Here is a 24,113-nt window from a genome sequence, read left to right on the forward strand (position 1 = left end):
TTCACTTAAATGATAGCCTGGTATTCATCTTTAACAGACATAGATCCTGTAGCATGGCAGCCGCGGTCAGTGCAGCTATCTAAGCTTGGTCCAGGATTGCTTGTGCTTCGAATCAGGGAGGACCTGGCTTGGCAGTTAGGGGTGGACTGTTCCTACTGGAGCAGGGTCAAGACTGATGTCCATATACCTGGGACCAAATTAAGGTGGCCTGGTGTGCAAAATAATCATGTTATGGGACGAGGCCCCAAGTGATTACCAGTAGCTGAGACTAATTCAAGCATTCCATCCATCACTGTTTTGTATAGCTATCTAAGCTGCCTGACATTTATTTTGAGTAGTGAGACTATCATCCTGTTCCTATTTCCATAACTGATACATATGCTCTCTGCAATGTGGTGTGTAAGACCCTGATGGGCAGTATGACCTGTATGACAGGAGCAGGTGCTACACCGGGAAAACATAGACGGCACATAACTTTTTAGCAGGGCATGTGTGGCTGAATTCTGTTTAGAAAGACTCAGGACAAGGCAGGAATCTGAATTCCAGAGGTCTAAAATTAAATTTAAAAAGACAAAGACCACTATGCAGATAGAGCTTACTACAAGTTCAACAATAAAGGGAAAAGCCCCACCTTCACTGCAAAAAGACATCCTAGAACTCCTGCCAATTACTTACATATGCATGAAAGGAGGTAAGTATTTATGTGTGTTTCTACAGGTTCTAAGTGGAAAGGAAAGATAGCTAAAGACCTGTTTTGCATTCTGACTTCTTGGTTTCTTTATTAAAGACTAAAGGCCTTATTATGAGTTTAGCAGTCCTCCTGTCGGCCCGCCACCACCTTGCCGACAGGAGAACCGCCAAGCCTGTTGTGCGCCCACCTGCAAGATTAAACTAATCCAAGGCCAGTAGTGCTGTGGCGGCTGTTGAAGGCTCATAGGAGAGTCTTAACAGCAGCTTGATGCTGTGACAGCACCTGCACTAGGTTTCTGCAGGGTATAGCATGCACCATGTTGTGCATGCCATTCAGCACAGGAACTAGGGTGCAATTCCAGGGGGGCACAACATGTGCCCCGCTGCATGCACCCCCAGACCCTGAAGATGCATGGAGCCCTATTAGGATCCACCTTACTTCCCTATCTGCCACCCATTCCATGGCAAGTTAACCACCATGAAAAGTGCTGTGGAAATGAAAGTCAGAATACACTCGGCACCGCTAGCAAATTCCTGCCCATTTCCAGACAGCCAGTGTAGCGGGTCCTTGATCCCAGCGGAAGCGGTGGTCTTTTGTTGGTCCGACCGCCACACTAATAATATGGCGGGCGGACCACCAATATGGTGGTGGTTGGACTGCCACCACAAGTACGGCGGTCCTGTAGACCGTCGTACTCATAAAAAGGACCTATATCTTTGAGAAAAATCATATAAACACACACCATTACAACTGTGAAATTATATTCCCCGTGTAACAGGGGCTGCTGGTGATCTTTGAGAGATGGGACATAAATGCCCAGCATGAACTGCAGTGAGCGAGAGAGGTATAGGAGCTCTCCTTGAACTAGGGGTTCACAAGGGTTCCTTGCCCAAGAAAAATGTGATCAAAATTGAGCCAAATGGGGCATCTATACCATAATTTGCACACTTAAAAAAAAAAGGTTAATAGGTTCTGAAGAGATACTTGTGAAGGACTCCAATATTTCCATGGTGTTCCAAGCAGGCCTGATCATCCCCGAGAGTGTTAGAGATTCACTTGCCTCAAGAAATTTAGCAAAACCGATAATAAATGGCACATTTGTCAACACAAGTGCCTTAAAAAGTCTTGAGTAGTGACACAAACGTTCAGAAATGCAGTCATTTTGTCTCATCAGCATGTCAGTTTACAAAAATACATACACCTTCATATCGACCATGAGCTCATTATTTTGAGAAACAAAACAATTCCCCTAAATTAATGCATATTATTTTCACGTAAAAAAAAACTTTTGATCCAGAAATATAATTTTTTTAATTGGACTTTGAATATAGTGATGTCAATTGTTAATAAACTTCTTTCTTGGGGATTTGAATTATCGAGGGTACTACTTGAAATGATTGTGTGTACGAGCCTGCTTTGTGAAAAGAATGAAAACATCACACATTTTTACATCCAACTCTTAGCAATTCCGCTTAAGGGAGTTATCATCTCATTGCTTCAAATGGAAAGCACAGACACACAAAATAGCAGAATACAAATGATGTGTTGACATGGGTTTCCGGTTATGAATATTTCCAGTGAACATCGCTGCAATTGGCTAGATCTCCCCTGACAAAACTGGCCAAGAACCACCATACTGAAGACCCCTTTAGAGAAAGTTGGCGGAAGGCCTAACAGCTAGTTCTTGGAGGGTCTGCCTACACATCTACAAAGACAGCTAAATTAACTGAGAGAGAGGCAACCAGCAACACCTAGGTAACTAACTTCTCCTCAGCCATACTGACTTCTGAACTTTCTTGGGCTACAATTCCTACGTGAATATCTTTGTCGGTTGCTGACCTCCCAGGTCACTTTTTCCATACAAGGTTGTTATGGATTTCCTCTTTTAAAAAGAACGTTTTTAATACTTTTTTAAACCTGTTTTCGTTATTTTTGGTGTATTTTTTTTATTCGTTTTTTTCCATTTCAACTTGGCATGTGCTGTTAAGTTCTTTATGTTGAATTTGCTGCTTGACTGATTTGTTACACACTGTGTGTCGCAAATGTTTCAGGGAATTAAAAGGCCGCCGAGGCCAAGCTTCTATAGGTGAGCCAAGGTTTTCTTTACTGAACTCACTTTACCTCTGTGGAATCATGTGTCTTGGCAGTTTTGAGATCAGCCTTAGCTCACATCAAAATTGTGGCTGCTCTTTCTCAGCCAAGCAGCTGATTTTTTCTGCAGTAACGTGCCAACAATTGCAATGCAATACGCAACATGACTAGACTCTTCAGAATATTACAATGCTGTACCATGCCTAGAAATGTTCTAAGCAGAGAATGTGTGTCTACAGCAGCCCTAGATCAGCATATAAAGCTCCTGATAAACCCACTACAATATATTCTAATCACAATGAGCCTCACCCACACATTTTCTGACAGTTATTCTACAAATACTAAATTCCACAGGTAGGCTAAAGAAATGTAATGGGGCTGGAGGGCACACCCTCTAACAAAGATAGACAAATTAATATGCTGCTTTCTTCAGTTTAGATTATCCTGAAAAGCTGCCTAATTTTCTTGTGTACAGTAATTATGGAGCAAAATAATATTATATTCACCCTGGCACTCTAGGTGTTTCGGAAATGGAGGTTATTTTTGACACAAAAGTCTGTCATATGAACTTCGAATAATCTAAACGACACCACCTGTGTATGCTAGGGGTGGGCGGTGAACTCTGCCGGCAGAATTCGCTGAGTTTTGTCCACTCCTCGCAGAGCTCCAAAAAATTCTGCAAAGCAGCAGAGAGCTGTGTTTTTCCTCTTGCGCAAGTGAGGAAAATCATATGCTAGACCACCTACTGTCCAGATTACTCAACGCAGGCGGTCGTGGCAGGTCGTTATCACTCGCATTGAGAAACAAAATGGTTACTTACCAGTAGGAGTAGTATTGCAGCTTGAAGAATTTTCTGGATTCACATGCTGTGCATTATTCCGCCATCTAGCGGTTGGGCCCGGAATAGTCTTTGTTTTTTTCTCTCTTGTTTTGGGCGGTGTCGACCACCATTTGGTGCCAGGTACGTCCCCTGTGTGACGTCAGATGGCGCCCTGGATGTCGTTGTGCATGGTAGCCATCTTCTCATTCTTTTTTTCTTTGTGTTTTTAGTCTAGTCCCTTAGATGGTCCTTTAGATAATTATTATAATAACTTGCTTCCCCGCCTGTTTGTACTCTTTGTAGGGGAGGCCGGGTGGGTTGCATGTGAATCCAGAAAATTCCTCAAGCTGCAAAACTACTCCTACTGGTAAGTAACCATTTTGTTTTGCAGCGTGAATTCTTTTCTGGATTCACATGCTGTGCATCAGATTATGTAGCGGTTTCTCCCATCTTGGAAAGGCTGTGGTAAGAGGAAGACCTTGCAAACAGGTGTTGAAGTACTTTCTGTCCTATTTGTGCTTCCTTATTCATGTGTATGTCCACACAGTAATGTTTGGTGAAGGTGTGTGGTGATGCCCATGTAGCTGCTGCACATATAGTGTATATGGGCACATTGGCCATAAATGCCAGAGTTGCTCCCTTTATCCTAGTAGAGTGAGCTGTTGGTTGTACCATTAATTTCTTATTAGCCGTAGTATAGCATAGTTGGATGGTTTGGACTATCCATCGTGAGACTGTCGCCTTTGTGACAGGCGTCCCTGTGTTAGTATGTGCATAGGCAACAAACAACTGTTAGGTTTAGCGAGATTGTTCTGTTTTCTGTAGGTAATACAGTAGTGCTCTCCTTACATCCAGGGTCTGGAGGCTTTTTTCCCCTTTCATTTTTAGGTCTTTGAAGAAAACTGGAAGGAGAATACTTTGATTTAAGTGATATTAGGATACCACTTTTGGTAGGAATAGTGGATTTGTTTTTTAAATAACATAGTCCTTGTGGATTTGCATGTATGGTTAACGCTTGTAACTCACTTACTCTCCCGTAGGGATGTAAAGGCAATGAGAAATGCTGTTTTTAAGTGATGTGCTTGAGTTATGCCATATGCATGAGCTCAAATGGTTTTGCCATAAGTTGTGTGAGCACTGTATTTAGACTCCACATTGGAACTGGAGCTGTTCTAGGGGGAGCAATTCTTTTAGACCCCTCTAGGAATCTTTTTATGACAGGTCTTGTGAAGAAGCTTTTGCATGATTTTCCCCTGGTGTAAGCTACAATGTATCTTTATGCTTGAGTAGTGGATGTGACTGTCTAGGAGAGGAGTTAGATATATGATCACTGTTTCTTGTGTCTTGATTGAGTTAATTTGATTGTAAGCTGTGCACCAAGTGGTGTATCGCTTCCATTTTGCGGCATATCATTTTCTTGCAGTTTGTTTTCTTGCCTTCTTTAGAATTTCCATTGTTTGTTGAGGCAGGTTGAGGTGACCAAACTCTACGTATTCAGGTGCCAAGCCACTAGGTGTAGCGTCATTGGTTCCGGATGAAAGATTTGGCCCTGATGCATTGTCAACAGGTCTTTCTCCGCTCTGATTTTGAATATTTGACCCTTGGACAGTTCTAGCAGACTTGAATACCATATCTGTCTGGGCCATTGTGGGGCAATGAGAATTAGGTTTGTCCCCGGTTGTCTTGCTTTTTCCAGTACTCTTTAGATTAGAGTTATTGGTGGAAAAGCGTATGCAACTGTCCCTGACCAATTTAGTGACAGTGCATTCCCTTTTGACAGGTGGTGAGGAAACCTCGAAGCAAAGAACTGGCATTTCTTGTTCTGTATTGTCGCAAACAGGTCTATCACTGGGGTTCCCCAGAGTCTGTAAATGTATTGTACTGTCTTATGCTTCAATTCCCACTTGTGGGAGCACTTGTTTTGCCTGCTCAGAAGATCTGCTGTTGTGATTTGCAAACTCCTGGTAGATGCATTGTTTACAGATTGATCCCTTGAGAGACTGCCCATTGCCAGATCTGCTGCGCTAGCTTGCTTAGCGGATATTATTTCTTACCTCCCTGTTTGTTGAGGTAGAACATGGTGGTGGTGTTGTCTGTTTGAATCAAGACAGTCCTTTTTTTAATGTGTTTCTAGAAAGCTTTCAGTGCTAGGAATACTGTTTTCATTTCCAAGTAGTGGATGTGTTTTATGGAATCTTGGTCGTTCCATTGGCCTCGTACTTTCAGTTGTTCGAAGTGCGCTCCCCATCCATTGAGGGATGCGTCTGTAGTGATTGTCACAGAAGGAGTTGGGTTTCTGAAAGGTCTGCCCTGTGTTATGTTGTTGGATGACCACCATTGTATCTCTGCTAGCAGCCTGTGCGTAACAACCACTAGATCCTCCCAACTCCCTGTGGGTTGTGACCAGTTGTTGGTAAGCCATTCCTGGAAGGGGCGCATATGTAGGGGGCATGAGGGATGAGTGGGATGCATGACGCCATCATGCCCATAAGTTTCATGACTCTCCTAACTGTCAAAGATTGACCCTTCTGGAAGGGTAGAGGGAGGTTTCTTGTTTGATAGCTTGTATCCTTTTTTGCGTAGGGTAAACCCGAGCGTTCTTCAAGTCTAGTCTTGCACACAGGAACGTCTTTTCTCTTTCTGGCTTTGTGGAGGATTTCTTGTGAGTTATTGGGAAGCTTAGTCTTTGTAGCATGTGGATTGCTGTTTGAATGTGGCTGAGACATTTTTGTTTTGTGTTTGCTTTTATAAGCCAGTCGTCCAGGTAAGGGTAAATGTGCATTCCATCTTTTCACAGGTGTGCCGCAACTGTGGCTTGGCACTTAGCGAAAACACGTGGTGCTGATTTTATTTCACAAGGGAGTACCTTGAACTGATAGTGTGTTCCTTTGTGTAGTAACAGGAGATATTTTCGGTAGCTTTTGTTCATGGGGATGTGTAAATAGGCCTCATTGTGGTCTATTGTTGCCATGTAATCTCCTTTTTGAATTTGTGGGATTATCTCTTGGAAATAAGTCATTTTGAAAGGTTGTGTTAAAATGAACTTGTTTATGAACCTTAGGTCCAGGATTGGTCTTAGTGATAAGTCCTGTTTGGGGACCAGGAAATACGGTGAGTAGTTTCCTTTGAAAAGGTCTTGTTTTGGTACCAATTCTATTGCTTGTTTTTTTAAGAAGGTCCTTGATTTCTGAATTTAACTGTATGAGTTCTGATTTGAGGAACCTCCTTATTCTTGGTGGGTTTGCAGGTGGCGTTTTTGTTATCCAATTGTCTGTGGTGATTTTTCGCCACTGTTGTGGGTATTGTGATATTCTGCCCCCCCCCCCCCACTGGTGTTGTGTGTGGGTCTTTCTCTGCATAGGAGTCAATTAGAGCCATTTCCTCTTCCTCTAGAGGGCTGGCCTCAGCTGTTGCTGCCAACCTTGGTATTCTGTTTGTTGGCTTGCTTGTTGGCCATTCCCTTGGCCTTGTTGTTGGTGTGACATTTGTTGTCCCTGAACAAATGTTCCTCTTCCTGTGGGTTTTTTGCTGTTAAATCCAACTCTTTTGAAGGTACCTCTTTGCTGAAAGGGCTCACATCGCTCTTGAAGTTTCGTTATCTTTTTTGATCTGTTGGAGAAATTCATCCACCTCCTTTCCAAATAGTACCTCCCCTGTAAAAGGCCTAATGGTGGAGGTTTGAACCTCCTGCTTAAACCCTAAAATTCTAAGCCAAGCATGCCTTCTTAGGGTGGTGCCTGTGCACATTTCTCTGCTGGCAGTGTCTGCTGCATCGAGTGCTGATTTAAGGCATGTGTTTGCGATGTTTTTGCCTTACGGGACAATAGATTTAGCTCTTTTCTTGTCCTCCTCAGGGAGCTTGTTGATGAGCTCCTTGATGTTATCCCATTGCTGGTGTCCGTACCGGTTCAGCAGGGCATTAGAGTTTGTGATGCGCCAATGTGTCGCTGCCTCTATTTCCATCTTCCTGCCCACCATATCCATCCATTTGCTTTCTTTCTCTGGGAGTGGTCCACTGTTCGAGAGGGCATTTGCTCTCCTCATGGCCATGGTTACGATGATGAAGTCAGGCACTGTGTTCCCCTGAATATACTTAGTGTCCTTGGAAGAGGGTTTGTACTTCTTCTTGACCCTTGGTGTTACCCCTTGGCTTGAGGCTGGTTCCTTAAAGGCTTCTTTGCCTTGGTCTGGGATGCTTGGTAGCATTGGCAGGTATTGTGTCCCATTCGTGGCTGGGGCTAGTGTTTCTAAAAGGAAACATGTGTCTCCCTTTTCCTCTTTGAGGAGGACTCCAAAAGTGTCTGCTTTTAACTAGGCCACTGTAGAAGGCTGTATTATCTGGTGGGGATGCCTTCGAGGGATAGCAGCATATCTCCTCTTCTGGGCTTTCAGTGTCGAGGTCATTCCATGTGTCCTCGAAATTTTCGGAGGTTTCCTTCTCTTCTGGAGCATCTATGCAGTCCTCGAGATCTTCATTGCGAGGTTCAGGGGTTGGAGGTGACTCGAGAATCTCCTCTTCCTCCCCTTCAGCCCCTTTGGCGTCAACGTTGTCCGCTTCGGCGACTGGGATCTTCAGAATTTGTAAGTTTTTTTAGTGAGGCGTCGAATCCTTCTTCTTCTGGAGGAGCGTCGCCATTTCGGCTTCGAGCTGTTTCCTCTTTTTCTCGACTTCAAGAGCTCTCTCGGCATCGGAGACCGGTGATTATCTTTTCTCTTTCACGCTTGCGTCTGGTTTTGATGGTGTCGAGGTTTCATTTGGGGGTTTGTGTTTGACCCTCGTCTTCAGCGCTTTGTGCAATTTTCCCTCGTCAGTGTCCCTTGGTAGGGTTCCGTGGGGTTCTTTGGATCGCGGCTGGCCTTCGATCACCTTTTTCTTCGGTGTCGGGGCGGCCTTAGGCTGTGCATTGTTATCGTGGCCCTTCGGTTCCGACGGATTTTTATGGTGTCTTACCTTATCCATCTTCTTCTCTGTATCCCTTGCCTTCTTGTGTTTTTTAGGAGTCTCCTTCCAGAATTTTTACGTCCGATCCTTCATGCGTCAATTCTGCTGGAACTACCTGGTCCTCTTCATCACTGGAAAGGTCTCAGTCCTTCAGGGAAGATTTCTTCGAAGCCTGGGACATCATTGCGTAGTGGGCTTCTCTTTGCTTTTGGCGTGTCCTGAGAGTTTTCGGCTGGAACACTGCGCAGGCTTCACAGTCCTTGTCCTTATGGTCTTTGGGCAGGCAGAGGTTGCACACGTTGTGTGGGTTGCGTTGTGCGAACTTGTGGTGGCACTCCGGGCAGAATTTGAAGGGGGTATTTTCCATGGCCCCTACCTCACCATTTGTCAACCCTCGATGTCTTCTGTTTTGGTGATGTTCTTGGAGTTCTGATTTTCTCTCCGGTTGCGATATCGATGGTCGGTGGTGTCCACTCAAAATTTCAACTTTTTCTCTTTTTTTCTGGGTTTTTCCTGAAAATGTTTCAGAGCGTCCCATCTTGCTTCCGGACCCAACGTCAGAAAAAAGAATCTGAAGATGGCTACCACGCACAACGATCTCCAGGGCGCCGTCTGACGTCACACAGGGGATGTACCTGGCACCAAATGGTGGTCGACACCGCCAAAAACCAGAGAAAAAAAATTACTATTTCGGACCCAACCACTAGATGGCGGAATAATGCACAACATGTGAATCCAGCAAAGGATTCACGCTGCAAAACCGACTGCTTGCGTTAAGGAACCTGCCGCTAGCGTTGAGGAAGCTGCCGTTTGAGTAAAACATCTACTCAGGTGGCAGAAAGAAGCAGCACTCTCTTGTGCTGCACGTGGTGTTGTTTGCACTGATTGTACAGCCCGGGACAAACTCCAAGCACTAAAAATCAGCGCGACTTACCGCACTCCGCCACTTGCAAAATTCCGCAGAGCGTGGTGGAGTTATTTCGCCACATTGCGGAATTCCACACAGCAGAACTCCGGGAACTCTGCCCAGGCCTAGTGTACGCTGGACTGTCATAGGGGGGTGGGGGGGGGGGGGAAGAATAAGCAGAAGGATCTAATTTGTATAAAGTGAAACAGTTTTATTACAGGTGCTTCGAAAAGTGTTTTGACCAGAAAGCTGTCAAAAAATACTTTCCCGAATTAAGGTATAACAGAAACATTGTATCATCTATAGCACATGATAGCACACACAAAAAACAACAAACATGTAGGAAGAGTGAGCAAGAGGGGACACAGAGCGACCACACAGTGCTACTATGATAAACATTCCTACAGCCTGCAAAATAGCATTCCCAACACCACTAGATGACTAGCATTCCCAATGATGAATGTTATCTCCTTATTTATGGCCCATATTCAATACTACTTTTCTTTAGGGATCTTCTTGCTGATATTCCTAGAGCTTTGCTCATATGCCCTACCATTGGTTCTCTTTTCCGGATGATTTTCACCACCACTCCGTCTTTTCTTTGACTATTTTCAGTCCAAATACTCACACCCCACGTTTATCCACAGCCCACTTCCCTGAATATAGATCCATATTTATCACCGCAATCACACGTGTTGGCTTTCTCTTGCCCCATTTCGATCACTTCCCATACTCCAGTGGAATTCTTCCAGTCAACTCTATAATCGGCATGGACTACATCTGCCATCTCACTACACCCATCATTCTTTAGTTGCTTCACCATATGTAGTTGCTGTCTACTCGCCTTTATCTTCTGCTGTCCTGGTGGAGCTCACCTAACATTGTTCTCCCTAACCTTTATCTTCTGCTATCCTTATGGGGCTCACCTAACATTGTACTCCCTCATCTTTGTGATTCTTCCCTCTTGCAACTTTGCAGAATTCCTCCCTAGTGTGCTATTTCTGACAATGAACTCCACCTTCATGGCCAAGTTTTCACAATGTCACCCTAGCCCATGTCATTTTTTCTTGCTAGTACTAGGGTTACATTTCTCTCAGAGACTACAAAACTCACCTAAAAGTGGTTCCCTTCATCCAAATACCTTGTAGTTTTGCACCACATCTGTGAGTTCACACTAAGCCTCCATCAACGGATTGAATCTTGCTCTGTCCACGTGGTACTTTATCACTTTGCTACTGAGAGGACTTGCTCTAGCAGGTTTCATTCTGCCATTTCATTCATCTTCATAGCCACTACAACTACTAATTAGTTGGCAACCATGCTATAACCTCGCTCTCCTCTCTCACCTATAGTTCTGTGGCCCACTCCTTTTGCCACTCACCTCCTCATTGCAACTGCACATCCATTTCCCACTCTTTTTTTAAATCCAACACCTTCTCCCCCCTCCGCAAGTCATTGTTACGACTTGCGGGGTAAGGGTATGTGTTATTACAACGCGGTTGTTGTAACGACCACGTTGTAACAACATTCGGGGTCGCGGTTTCATTGTCAGGGTTGTTCACCATCCTCAGCACCAGGAATCATACCTGTATGGTCCTCCTCTCACTGTCTGCCGCCTGCAGACTCCGCTCCAGGTTGGTCACCTTTTCTAGCGCAGCCTTGCGCTCCCGTTCATTGCGCCTCAATGTCTCCTCCTGCAGCATCAAGGTGGTCTGCACACTGCTCAGCTTTCCATCTGCACTGCGCTTACCTGCAGAAACGAAGGAGTTGTAACTATTCACAAGAAGGATAGAGTAGGTGTGGGATGCAGCTTAATATCCAAGGAGTCATAAGCAATACACAAATCAAGTGTTGCTGACAAAGACAAACCCAGTAATTATTTCTGCAGCAAAGTTTGTATAAGGGGATTACCAGCATACTGAATACAGACAATTCAAAATACCCAGTTAAACAAAACAACAATACTTGAAATAGCAAAGTCCTGGTCTAACGATAGAACAGGTGCAGGAGTTGTTTTTGGGGTACCCTCAAAGAAAATACCTTCAAACCTAAAGACAAAACCATTTGTGAATCTATCTTTCATTGATAGCTGATCAGCTTCAGAACATAAAGTGTTAAATCTCCTCACTATGACTAGGTAAAATAATACTGGCATGTTCGTTTCTCCACAATGGGTTTCTAGTCCAAAGCAAAAGTTGTCTGTATTTAGGCAAACTAGTGAACCATATATGGAATGAAATACATTTTATGTATTAAAGAAAGCAACTTGTATTTCACAGAAGACAGAGGGTCGCCAAACAATAGAATATTGATCGGTTCTGCCTAGTACGGTCTGAAGAAAATTGAAATGTACAGGATGTTTTGTGGACAATGCTGGTAGGCAGAGGTCTTGCAACCATCATACTTCCTCTCTCTGTGACTCCCTTTAGCCTCTTGCGTCTCTGCTAGCTATGGTCCTCTGCTGATGGCGAGTGCACCCTGACACCATTTCCTCATCTCTGAATTTGATGCAGTCCACCTTCCTAACCAGATCTTCCAACACAGGGCCAATCACGAGGATGTATGTGGGTACTCTCCAATCTTATTACTCCAAACTGATTTTTAGACTAGCCAGTAGTCACACCCATTCACAGTTGGTCCAGTCCTATCACAAGCATCATGGGGGATGTGTGGTGATTTCCTGAGCCAGCTACAGCCTAGTTTCATCAACCTTTTGTTCTTTCATGCTTGTGGTCATTTGGTCCAGTTCGACTGGTTTGACCTTTAAAAAATGTACCTATTCACAACTTTGCGACTAGCAAGAAAAATGTCCAACTCTAAAAATGTCTATAACTACTTTAGTTTCAATTAAAGTGTATTAGTTTTTAAAACAACAAAATGAATTATATCAGCACTTCTTATCAGATACAAGTAATTTAGATAAATACAACAAAACATAAGCTTTAGAAAATTAAAATGATAATCTATATACATCAATTTAAAAATAATAACACAAAATCCTGAATTTTATTGGATTACAATTATTAAACTGTCGACTGACAAGCTGCAGCCAATAACACACCATATGAAACAAAGATTGGAGCTCCTCCCTATATGACATAGCTGCGTCATCAAAGTTCTTCCACTAAAAACTGTTTCACGGACTAGTTAGACTAGCCTTACACCCTAAATTAAACTATACACATGTCCTATCTACCATGCTCTACAGGCAATTACAAGAGAGTGTAGAATAAAGAGAAATTCAATAGAGAATATTATTGTACCTGCTACCACGGAATATATAGGACCCTTGGCCTACAAGCTGCTCCTTCACAAAGTAATATGGTCTATCGCGTTGTGGCTCAGTAGCGGACGCTGTTCAATACCCCGGGAGAGTTGGAACGCCACTTTTCCCCACTTCATGGCACTAAGGGTTGGTAATATTGTTACAATCCTTGTGTGCATTCCAGCCTTTGTGAGACGGGCGGTCCCACTGAGGCCCCACTGACAAGTATGATTATCACTATCATAGCAGTGTATGCATCCCCAAACAAAGTGAAATAAGGTGGTGTGTCCCTTTTTCCCCTCTCTATACCTTTCTGTTCTGTATTTAAACTGGTCACCATATTTGAGGCAGGTTTTGTTCATTAGGTGAGATGGTCTCTACCCATGTGTTGCGTTTCCTTCTTTACCAGGTGAGAGAAACCGCCCTTCATAGCTCTCTTGGGGTCACTCACCTTCCTCGCTTTCTGACAGGACCTTCTGCAGCTGCTGCAGACGGGTGGTGGCACTGTCCCGGTCTGACTCCACCTCCACCAGCTGACGGGTCAAGGTACTCGCCTGTGTCCGGACTTCGTCCTGAGTGAGGAGGAAAAGGGCTGTCAGCAGAGATTCTGAAAAGGGCCAGAGCAAGTCGGGTAACGCAGCCAGGTCAGCTCACAATATTCATTTATATTACGATTTTCCTAGCCAGCTGCCCTTGTCTGTACTTGTCCAAGAAGAAATGCATACCATACCAGTTTTAGGCTTAATATATGAGGAAAAAAGATGTGTCTGAAACACCAGAAGTGAATCTAAGATTGATATAGTTATGGCTGCTCATAAGCTGAACCCACCCAGATGTCTCGATCAGTAATTCCCTTCTTCACATATCTCGGGTCAGAAATAACCAATGAGAAAAGGCAGAACAAAATGCAGCAGTTTTTTTTCACCACCAGTTAAGCCTACGGTTAAGTTTAAGGCCTTCCGGTCTCACCCGCTCTCGCTGCGTATCCCTTAGCTCCTGTAGGAAGTCTCGAAGAGCGGCACGCACCACCTCCGGGTCAATGTCTGCCACCAGCTGTTCGCCACGGCTGGGAGAATGCGCACGGTCAGGTGAAAGTAGACGTGGGCCACGGTCTGGAGTGCCCGTCAGTGGAATGGGGCTGCCACGTCCATCTGTGGTAGTTGTGTATGTGTTGTCAAAACCTGGAAAGGAAAACACCACATGTAAGACTCTGCTGGTCATACTCATCTAAAGCATGTCAAAACCACACCAACCACAGGCCTGGAATGACAAAAGTGAGTACAAAGCATGTAAACAGCAAGCTACACAAAACTACAGATTCCAAATCACACTAGACTAGAAAGGATGCAAAACATACTGAAGCTAAAATAGTATGCAAACCACCCTGCTGGTTACAGCAGTACAAGTCAAGCTACACCCAACTACACAGTGCAGATAATGGGTTTATACAGACACTGGATGACACAGACAGTGGGGTACTGCAAATAACACACCACCCCCTGCAAAATGTGGGAAGCAGCCTCTGCTATTCTGGCATCTCACAGATAAAGAAAGTCTGAAGGTGGAGCAGAGGGCAGTCTGAAGACAGAGATGGGGCACTCTAAAGTGTGGGTTTCCACTCTGCTACAGGAGCCTATGTTATGCCCCAGGAGAAAGAACCCTGGAGAATGAGAAGACATTCCATTGTGTGAATGTGAGCTATTCCTTTTGTATGTATATATGTATGTATGTATTTACATGAAGCAATTCAGAAAGGATCTCAAGACTTGGCTCTTTGACTGAACCCATGTGCCCAGACTGATCAGCAGCCCCCTCCCCCCCCAGCGCCTTCAGAGCCTTATGGCTGAGTAGCCATGCTTTATAAACCCCTGATTGATTAATTTAAGCATGTAAAGACTCCGAACTAGAAGTTTTAAAGCATGAATCTGGAGATGGGAAGGAGTTTTAACTTCAAGAGAGGTTAATGAGTTTATGCATATTTATCCAGCTTAGGCTGTTTCACTCCAAAACCAACTAAGGACTGAAAAAGGAAAAGAGACTCCAAACTAATCTTCGAATCGCAACCCCAAAGACCCAGTCTGCTAAGGTGTTCAATTTAAACTGGATCTCTGGTTGGATCTTATGTTCACTGTTCTTGCAAACAGCATGTTCACCAGTGGTTTCTTGGGGCTTTTGTTAACACATAACTGCTGAAGTAAAGTCAGAAAAGCCACTGAACTTAAAAGGCTTGCGTAAACAGCCAAGTTTTCAAATTTTTCCAAAATGATTTGAAATTATGAACATGGCAGATTTTTTCCAGCAGGGAGTTCCAAATAGCCGGGGCCAGTGCTGTAAAAACTCAGTCCACCTGATATGTGCTTACGGAACATTTGGACTGTAAGTAGGTTAACATGAGTAGATGTCAGGTTGTGTGTAGGAATGTACTTTACTACTTTTTTAGTCACAAACGTAGGTACTAAACCTTTCAGGTTTTTAAAAACAGAGTAACAGATGTTGAAGTGCATCCTTTCCTTCCATGGCAGCCAGTGGAGCTGTTTAAGAAGTGGAGTGGCATGTGTGGTTCTGGAGAGTAAATACTAGATTTGCAGCCTCGTTCTGAATTGCTTGAAGCCTTTTTTGAATGTTGCTAGGCAGGCCCAAATACACAGAATTGCAAATAATACTCGCTATTGCTAGCATTTTCCGAGTCTCGAAAGAGAGGTGCGATCAGTGGCGCAACGAAACTTGAGGATGGCCCCACCCCTGCAAAGTGCATGAAGGGGCCCCCTTCCGCACTTACTCGGGAGCTCTCAGGCCAGGGTACTGCCCTGAGGGGGACCCCTGGAGCTCGCCGCCCCCGCACCGTGGGGGCGGTGTTATGCCACTGGGTGCAATTTTCCTCATCATCTTCAGTTGGGAGGGGCATTTGGGCCACTGTTGTTTCCACGTGTAGTTTCCTTGTTAATTGCTGTTGATGACAACACTTGGGCCTTTGGCTGAGGCGGTCAGTGGGGGCACGGGACCCTGTTCGCTGGGCCTGTATAGCCGGTTTCACAGGTTTGCCTTTGTTGTACAAAGATGATGTCCAGTTGCAAAATAGATTAGATAAGTTGGTTTATTACGATAGATGATAACAAGAGCCCCACCAGGAGCAGCCATCCTGCTGCTCAGCCCATCCTCCAAATGACTCCTTCACTCATCCAACATTCCACAGCATCATCACAAACCAGCATTCCACACCACAGACACACTGGCTGAGCAGCAGGTATAACACATCTCCCTTCTTTTCACAGAATAACATTAGACTCTTGCATGGTGTTTACCATATATCAATGAGAAGCAATGCAGATGCATAAAGATAATGTTCGAAAACATTGCATGCATTATGCACATAAAGACAAGAAACACACACTAAAAGTGCATGTGAAAATCAGATGAAAACATCGTAAGCATTATAAACAGATGAAAACATTGTAAGCATTATGCATATCTGAATAAGCAACACAATAATTGCAACAGAGCAAGAATGTATCAACAGCAAATAATAATAATAATCCCTTCTCCCTTTCTACCCAGAACACAACATACACGTTCCACCACACCACTTATCTTTCAACAGGCTCCAAAATGCCACAAACATGCCAGCTCGCCAGGCTGACATAAAGACAGCAAGAAGGAAACCAACCACAGGGGCGAAGTGGTGGACCGCCTATAGCAAAAATACAAAACAAGAGGAACAATGAACCACATGACTGGTGAACGCCTTGGCTTAAATAATGCCCTTCACCCTAACCCGTAGTTGGGGTGGAACAAACCTTCAAACATGCATCACTTAGCTTACACACACAGCCCCTCACCCTAATACACCCTAAGGGTGGAACAACACACCAATCGCATGTAACTTTGAGCTTAAACACAGCCCTTCACCCTAACAAAGTGAGAGTGGAACAACGCTTCACACAAGACATTTGGCTTAAACCCTGCCCTTCACCCTTACCCCGTAGGTAGGGTGGAACAACGTCAACTCTGGAACAACAACATCAACTCTGCCCTTTACCCAGACTCCCATAGATGGGGTGGCACACCTACTTCAACCACAAATCATCACAAACGTAACTACAAAAGAGGGTGATATTACTGCACCATCCCACAAACTCCACAGTAGGTGGTATTGCTGCACCATCCCACAAACATGAAATAGTGCTAAACCTGAATGCCTTCTACTGGTGAAGTCATCTCAAACAAAATCCCGGAGATACACAAGATCCACACTAGAACTCATACCTCTGACACACTAAACTTAACTTTACGCAAAATCGGAGTTCTCAACTCCTAAACTCTCTAGATCTAACAATAATAATCCTTTCCACCCCAAGACATAACATTGAAAACAGTCAAACACGCAAAGCAGCCTTTCCACATACCAAAAATACATAAACATAACCAAGCACAACGCCCAATAGGTTTTCATTTTTCGTTTACCCCTGACTAAATAAACTTAAAGTATGGAAGTCTATTAGATTGATAGTGACTGGACTGGACCTTATCTTGAGGTCACACCAACATTCCACACCACAATCACACTGGCTGAGCAGCTGGTATAACAGCCTTGTTATTGAGTATGACTATCACCGCCTTATCCGCGTTACGTCTTAGCTGATTGGCACTCATCCAACCAGCTATGAATCTTATTGTATTGTGTTTTTTTTCTCGTGATGCAGAGGTTCCATCACAGCGGAATGGCAACTGTGAATCGTCAGCGTAAGAGAAGGTGCTACTGCCTTTAGAAACAAATTCCGTGATTAAAGGTTTAGTACACAGATGTAATGAATAAGGTGATAAAGTAAAAAAGAGAAAAGTCTTGTGGAACTCCACGCTCTAATGTAATTGCTTTTTAGTGAGAATTTCCCAAATTGCACTGCACAAGTGTGTTCTGTTAGAAAAGTCTTAATGCATCTCAAAGGCTTTCCTTGAACTCCTGCTTCTTTCACAAGGATCACCAGAATTTTATAATCGACCATGTCAAAGGATGGAGTAGGGAGCCACCTAACGGCCATAGTTCAAACTGCATCCCCAAAGAAGGAACCTGAGCTCAGTATTTATCATATCTCACAGGCTTGTTCCTTGCCAATAATGCCAGAAAGGCACAGCACTGGTCGCAGTATGATGAAACCAGTTAGGGGTCGTTTTTGTTCCCTTTCACCAGAGACCCGGCCTGGCTAAACTTGATTTACATATGCCTAGTCTCTGTACTAAACAATGGCCTGATTGCCAGTGGTTGACACTTTTGCACAGCCTTCCACCTAGTACCTTCATTTTTTCCTCAGTATGATGCCCAAAGTGTGGCGGGTATGCACAGGCATAGATCCTCACTGTTATTTTATGTTATGTTACAACAACTTATAAACGGCACAAATATCAATAGGTGTCTCGGCGCTGAGTGCTCCAGAAGGCAGGGCCATGGCCTAGATGTTAAAGCCTACTTACTGAAAAGCCACGTTTTTAATTGTTTCCTAAATGACAATGAAGTAGGACTGGCTCTGATCTGAGAGGGAAAAGAGTTCCATAGCTTAGCAGTTACAACCACAAAGCTTCTGTCGCCCCAGTTAGTTCTGTAAGTTCTTGGGACGACAAGCACGTTAGCACCTGACGAACACAAAGGTCTGTTGGGAGTGTATAACTGCAGTGAATTCTTCAGGAATTCTGGCCCTATATTGTGGATCGCCTTATAGGCAATACACAATGCTTCGAATTTTGTTCTGCTTCTTATAGGCAACCAATGAAGTTGTCTAACCACCTTGGTGACCGAATTAAATTTCGGTGTGTCCGAAAGCATCCTGGCGGCTGCGTTCTGTACCAGCTGTTACTTTTTTAAAACCTTTTCCTGTGCATTAATCAAAAAACTGTTGCAAAAATCAACTTTGGACATAACCAAAGCTGATATTATCTTTCTCCTGGCATCAGCCGGGATGAAAGGGAACAGTTTGTTCACCATTCTGAGAACATAAAAGCAAGAGGAGACCACTGCGTTGAAATGACATTTAAAAGACAACTTGTCGTCTAGGATGACACCCAAGTTCTTGGCTTTAGTAACCGGGATAGGGGGTGGTCCCAGTTTATCTGGCCACCAGCTAGGAGACCAGACACATAGATAGATTTCTAAAGACTATAACCTCTGTCTTGGAAGAGTTTAATTTGAGGCAATGTCTAGACATCCAAGCGCTGATGCCCAACATTTCATCATGAAAGTTGACCGAAACAGTGTCCCCGTTCTTATGAACAAAGAGCACTATTTGGGTGTAGTCAGCATATGACGTGAGCGCTAGGCCTAAAGATTTAATCACCCATGCTAAATCGGTGACATAAATGTTAAACAACGTGGGGCTAATAGAAGAGCCCTGAGGAACTCCACAAGGGAGTGAAAAAACGGGGAGTTTAAGTCTCCCAAGCTGACTAGTTGAGTGCGTTTTGATAGAAAAAAAGAGGTCAACAGAGATTTGGCCTTATTCCCAATGCCTAGCCCAGAAACACAGTGGATGAAGAGCCCATGATCCACTGTGGCAAAGGCTGCTGATAAATCCAGAAGCACGAGGACAGCCACTCCTCCCCTGTCTAAAGCAAACCTAATCTCATCAGTAGCTTTGATAGGTGCGGTCTCCGTATTATGGCCTTTTCTGAAACCAAACTGAATTTCATCCAGCAACTTATTTTCATAGATGTATTGGGCCAGTTGATCATTCATAATTATTTCAGCAAGTTTAGCAGGTAACAGGAGACGCGCAATTGGTTGGTAGTTATTAGTGTGCGTTGGATCCAGATTATGGTTTTTTAGTAGTAGAATAATAGAGGCCTTTTTCCATTGAGAGGGGTAGATGGCTGAGCTGAACATAGAGTTAAAAATATTGACCAGGTTAATACCAATAAGGTCTGGAATCAGTTTCAGAACAGAAGATGACACGGATCAAACGGTGAGCCAGATTTGGCAATACTCACCAGATCAGTTATCTGTTCCGCACATACCGGCACAAATTCCCTAAAGGAAAAACTATCTGATAGCTCAATGTTGGATTCCAACTGACTTGTGGCAGCAACAGGGGCATTAAAGTCAGAGTAAATTTGATCCTCTTTAGCCTGAAAGCTAAGGGCTATGGAGTCGCAAAATGCTTGAGTTGCTACATTAACATGGCTACTCAAAGGAGGCGCCAGTTTGGACACCACCTGAAACAGATGTTCAGTAGAGTCTTGAGCGGATTCTATTTCCTGTGTATAGTAGCTGCTCTTCTCTTTTATTAAGAGGTGTTTAAAGTTAGCCAATGCTAACTTATAAAGAGATTTCTCCTGGCTGTCATAATCTTGACACCAACGCCTCTCTTGTTTTCTGCACCGTTGTTTCTCTAGCCTCAGACCCTCAGAAAACTAAGGGGCCGGGGGAGTTTTTCTGTTTTTGGAGGCTGTTTCGTAAAAGACTAGTTTAGCAAAAGAATCTTGAAGCCAGTCCGTATAGCTCGTAATGGCCTGCTCTGGATTTGGGGAGAGTTCTGGCTGAAGGATGGACAAATGCTGTCTAAGAAGAGCATGATCTAAACTACTCCAGATCTAAATTGCTTAGGAGGTTCCGGCCTGGTGTATCGAGAAATTAGTTTCAAAATACAAATATCAAATAGTACTGCGTGGTGATCAGACCAGGTCAGTGGGAGGACATCGTTTGTAATAATCTGCTTACAGGACGCAAGCTATATATCACTGGGGAGGCCTAAGAAGGCTGAAACAAGTTGGTTGCTTATGTTCTGGGTGAAAGAGGACCTGGCCTAGCAGTTCAAGCTGCCCTGTGCCTACGAGAGCAGGGGCAAGGCTGATTTGCACATGGCTGACATCTGTCTCAAGTGGCATCGTGGGTAAAAACTGATGGACTGGAATGCCGCCCTGAACAATTGCCACTGATTGTGACTTTTGTGATATTCTACCAATCATTTTTAGGTCTCGCCTGACCCAGCGCATGCGCTGGTCTGGCGAGACTTATTGAGAGGGCTCCAAAAAGTGCTACCAGGCCAGCCTAGAGCTACAGTGCATGTGCGCGGGCGCGCGCGCCGCGCTTTACCGCGATTACTTTCACTTTCGCGGCCGCACGGCCGCTAGGCATAGCCAATAGGTCTCGCTTTTGGGACCTTATAAGTATTTAGTTATGCAACTGTTGCATGGCTAAACACTTCTAAGGTTCCAAAGGCAAGATCTATTGGCTATGCCAATGCTTGTTGAGTTTTCCTCCGGTTGCAATTACTTGAACAATTCATGCGGTGGTTCACTCTGTATTATAAATAGAAAGCCAAGAATACATATTTCATTGTCATATTTGTCTTATAGTCTGCATAATAAATAAAAGGGTCATTTTAATATTATTTGTAGATTATATTTTCACTCAAATTAACTGATTTCATTAAGCTGATTTTATTGCTTACCAGATTTATTCCAGAATACCGTTTTTAAATGACATAAATAATTGGCTACCAGTCACGAAGCAAAACAAACTGCCTAGGAGCTACAAATGTGGTTGTAGCATATGTCTGGAGGAAAATCCAAACTATCATTTGCTTTGCAAGAGAGGAAACCAGTCAATGGCAAAGTCTGCTTGCACTTCAAACAAGGGGACAGAGTAAGAAATTAGAGCAATATTAAGCAAGATAAACATCCCTTACCTTCCAGAAACAACCATGGAAATCTTAGTTAACGGATCCCAGATCTGACTGCTTTTAAGGGCATTATTCTACATTCCTTATTCAAATCAATTCCAGAAACCAGGCTTAGCACTTTTGCAGACAGATGATCGCACTGCAGCACCAATGCTGTACTAACGTCAGTCATGCCTCACTGTTTACCTTTTGTGGGGGAGAAAGGTCTCTTCGGGGAGCTGCTGCGGCCTCTGATGGCCGGGCTGGGGTTGCGCCCTGTCCGGCTGATGCCCAGTGTACGCCGTAGGGCAGAGTGCAGGCTGCCCAGCTTGAACTCCACATCCCGCTTCATGCCCTCAACCCTTGCCAGCTCCGCCTCCAGCCCATGAATGCGCCCCTCGGCTGCACTGAGACGTAGACCCAGCTCTGAGGCCTCTGCCTGGGCAGTTTCCAGCTTGATCTCGAGGTTGCGGGCATTATCTTGCAGCTTCTTCTCGTTCCCACGGGCCTCCTCCAAGCTACCCAGCAGGTCCTTCTCACGAACAAGGAACTCGTTCTCTAATTCGGCCATCTTCCGGTGCAGGCTGCTGACCTGCAAAGGCAACATATAAACATATACCTTGTGAATCACAAACACTTACACTGAGGAGACTCTTTGGTAAGGAGCAGAAGTGCATCACTCTATGGTAAGGAGCAGAAGTTCAGTACTCTATGGTAGGGTGCAGAAGTGCAAGACATTATGGTAAGGAGCAGACGTGCAGGACTCTATGGTAAAGAGCAGAAGTGCAGGACTCTATGGTAAGGAGCAGGAGTGCAGGACTTCATGGTAAGAAGCAGAAGTGCAGGACTCTATGGTAAGGAGCAGAAGTGAGGGACTCTATGGTAAGGAGCAGGAGTGCAGTACTCTATGGTAAGGAGCAGAAGTGCAGGACTATGGTAAGGAGCAGAAATGCAGGACTATGGTAAGGAGCAGGAGTGCAGGACTCTATGGTAAGGAGCAGAAGTGCAGGACTCTATGGGAAGGAGCAGAAGTGCAGAACTCTATGGTAAGGAGCAGAAGTGCAGGACTCTATGGTAAGGAGCAGAAGTGCAGGACTCTATGGTAAGGAGCAGAAGTGAGGGACTCTGGTAAGGAGCAGAAGTGCAGGACTATGGTAAGGAGCAGAAATGCAGGACTATGGTAAGGAGCAAAAGTGCAAGACTCTATGAAACATAAGTGCAGTACTCTATGGTAAGGAGTAGAAGGGCAGTGAAGCAAATAGTGTGCTAACAGACTGAGGGCACGGTGGTGAGATCCTGCAAGAGACCCTTCTTCTTCCATCACCTGCTGACCATGGGGAACTCACCTCTTTCCTTGAAGATTCCCGGCTGGCTTCTGCTTCCATAATCTTCTGCTTCAGGCTGAAGGTCTCCCGCCGGTTCTCCTCTTCCCGTTGCTCATCTATGGACATGCGGGCCTGAAGTTCCGCTAGCTCCTTGCTCTTTTTAGTGTTCTCGCTGTCTAGCATTTTCACCTGTGGAGTGCGGAGAGGAGTAAACAGCATGCGTGGTTTCGGCATATCCACCCCCAGCTCTCACTTGAGAGAACTTTGCACCTGGCGCTTAAGATGATTTTGGGGGAGGAGAAAAATGCAGATCGACACAAAAGGAGTGGACCATCAAATTACAATTTCATGCAGAGATTGAAGGTGATATTTTATAGCCACAAGTTTCTACCCTCCTTTCAAGAAAGAAACCCTTTTTTGAGAAAACAACCAGAATGACCAAATCCATACATTCGCTCAGTTAACCAAAGAGTCACTTATACAAAATGGAAAATGCTACTTACCAGTATGCATCTGTTCTTGGCATGTAGAGCTGTAGTGTCATATGCTTGTGCATAGATCGCCATCTAGTGTTGGGTCCGGATGTTTGCACTTTGTTTTTCTTCAAAGAAGTCTTTCCAGTCACGAGGTAGGGGACTCCTCCTCTAGGTGCGAGTGCGCATGGACATCGACTCCATTGTTAGATTGTTTTCCCGCAGAGGGTGATAATGGAGCCAGTAAGAGTAGTTAGAAGGAGATGTCCATGAATGTATGTATCTAAGTAAGATGTCACTGCAACAGGTATAGGTACCCGGGGAGGCGGGTTGGCCCATATGACTCTACAGCTCTACATGCCAAGAACAGATGCATACTGGTAAGTAGCATTTTCTGTTCGAGACATATGAGCTGTAGATCATATGCTTGTGCATAGACTATACAGCAGTTATCTCCCAAAGCGGTGGTTAACCTGTATCTGTTGGAGTAGTAGCCTACTCTAGCTTGTTGTGCTGCTAACACATCCACTGAATAGTGTTTTGTGAATGTGTGAGGGGTAGACCATGTTGCAGCTTTGCATATGTCGTCTATGGGTATATTCTCTAGGAATGCCAAAGAAGCCCCCAGTTTACGTGTAGAGTGTGCTCTAGGGGGAACTGGTAATGTTCGTTTAGCCTTTGCATAGCATATCTGAATACACTTATCAATCCACCTTGCAATACCTGATTTTGATATGGCATTGCCCTTGTGTGGTGGAGCAAAAGCTACAAAAAGTTGATTGGTGTTTCGGAAAGGTTTTGTCCTTTCAATGTAATACAGTAATTCTCGTTTGACATCTAGTGTGTGCAGAGCACGGTCTGCCACTGAATCTGGTTGAGGGAAGAAAACTGGTAACCCAACCGAATGATTAACGTGAAAGGCAGAAATGACTTTAGGAAGGAATTTAGGGTTGG

At 44.3% G+C, this 24,113-nt stretch overlaps 1 protein-coding gene across 2 annotated transcripts in view; it reads right to left on the reverse strand.

Moving 5' to 3' along the window:
- Window positions 1-24,113, reverse strand: part of CROCC (ciliary rootlet coiled-coil, rootletin) — a 435,495-nt gene that overhangs the window by 164,872 nt on the left and 246,510 nt on the right. For both annotated transcript variants that reach the window (XM_085608590.1, XM_085608589.1), the window contains 5 exons: window positions 22,708-22,875; window positions 21,569-21,953; window positions 13,686-13,897; window positions 13,168-13,288; window positions 11,038-11,201 (listed from right to left, as the gene is read on the reverse strand). In XM_085608590.1, the coding sequence (XP_085464716.1) occupies window positions 11,038-11,201; window positions 13,168-13,288; window positions 13,686-13,897; window positions 21,569-21,953; window positions 22,708-22,875 (1,050 nt within the window). The remainder of the gene's footprint in view (window positions 1-11,037; window positions 11,202-13,167; window positions 13,289-13,685; window positions 13,898-21,568; window positions 21,954-22,707; window positions 22,876-24,113) is intronic.

Source organism: Triturus cristatus, chromosome 1_2 (assembly GCF_964204655.1).
Source record: "Triturus cristatus chromosome 1_2, aTriCri1.1, whole genome shotgun sequence".
Classification (NCBI taxonomy): Eukaryota; Metazoa; Chordata; class Amphibia; order Caudata; family Salamandridae; genus Triturus; species Triturus cristatus.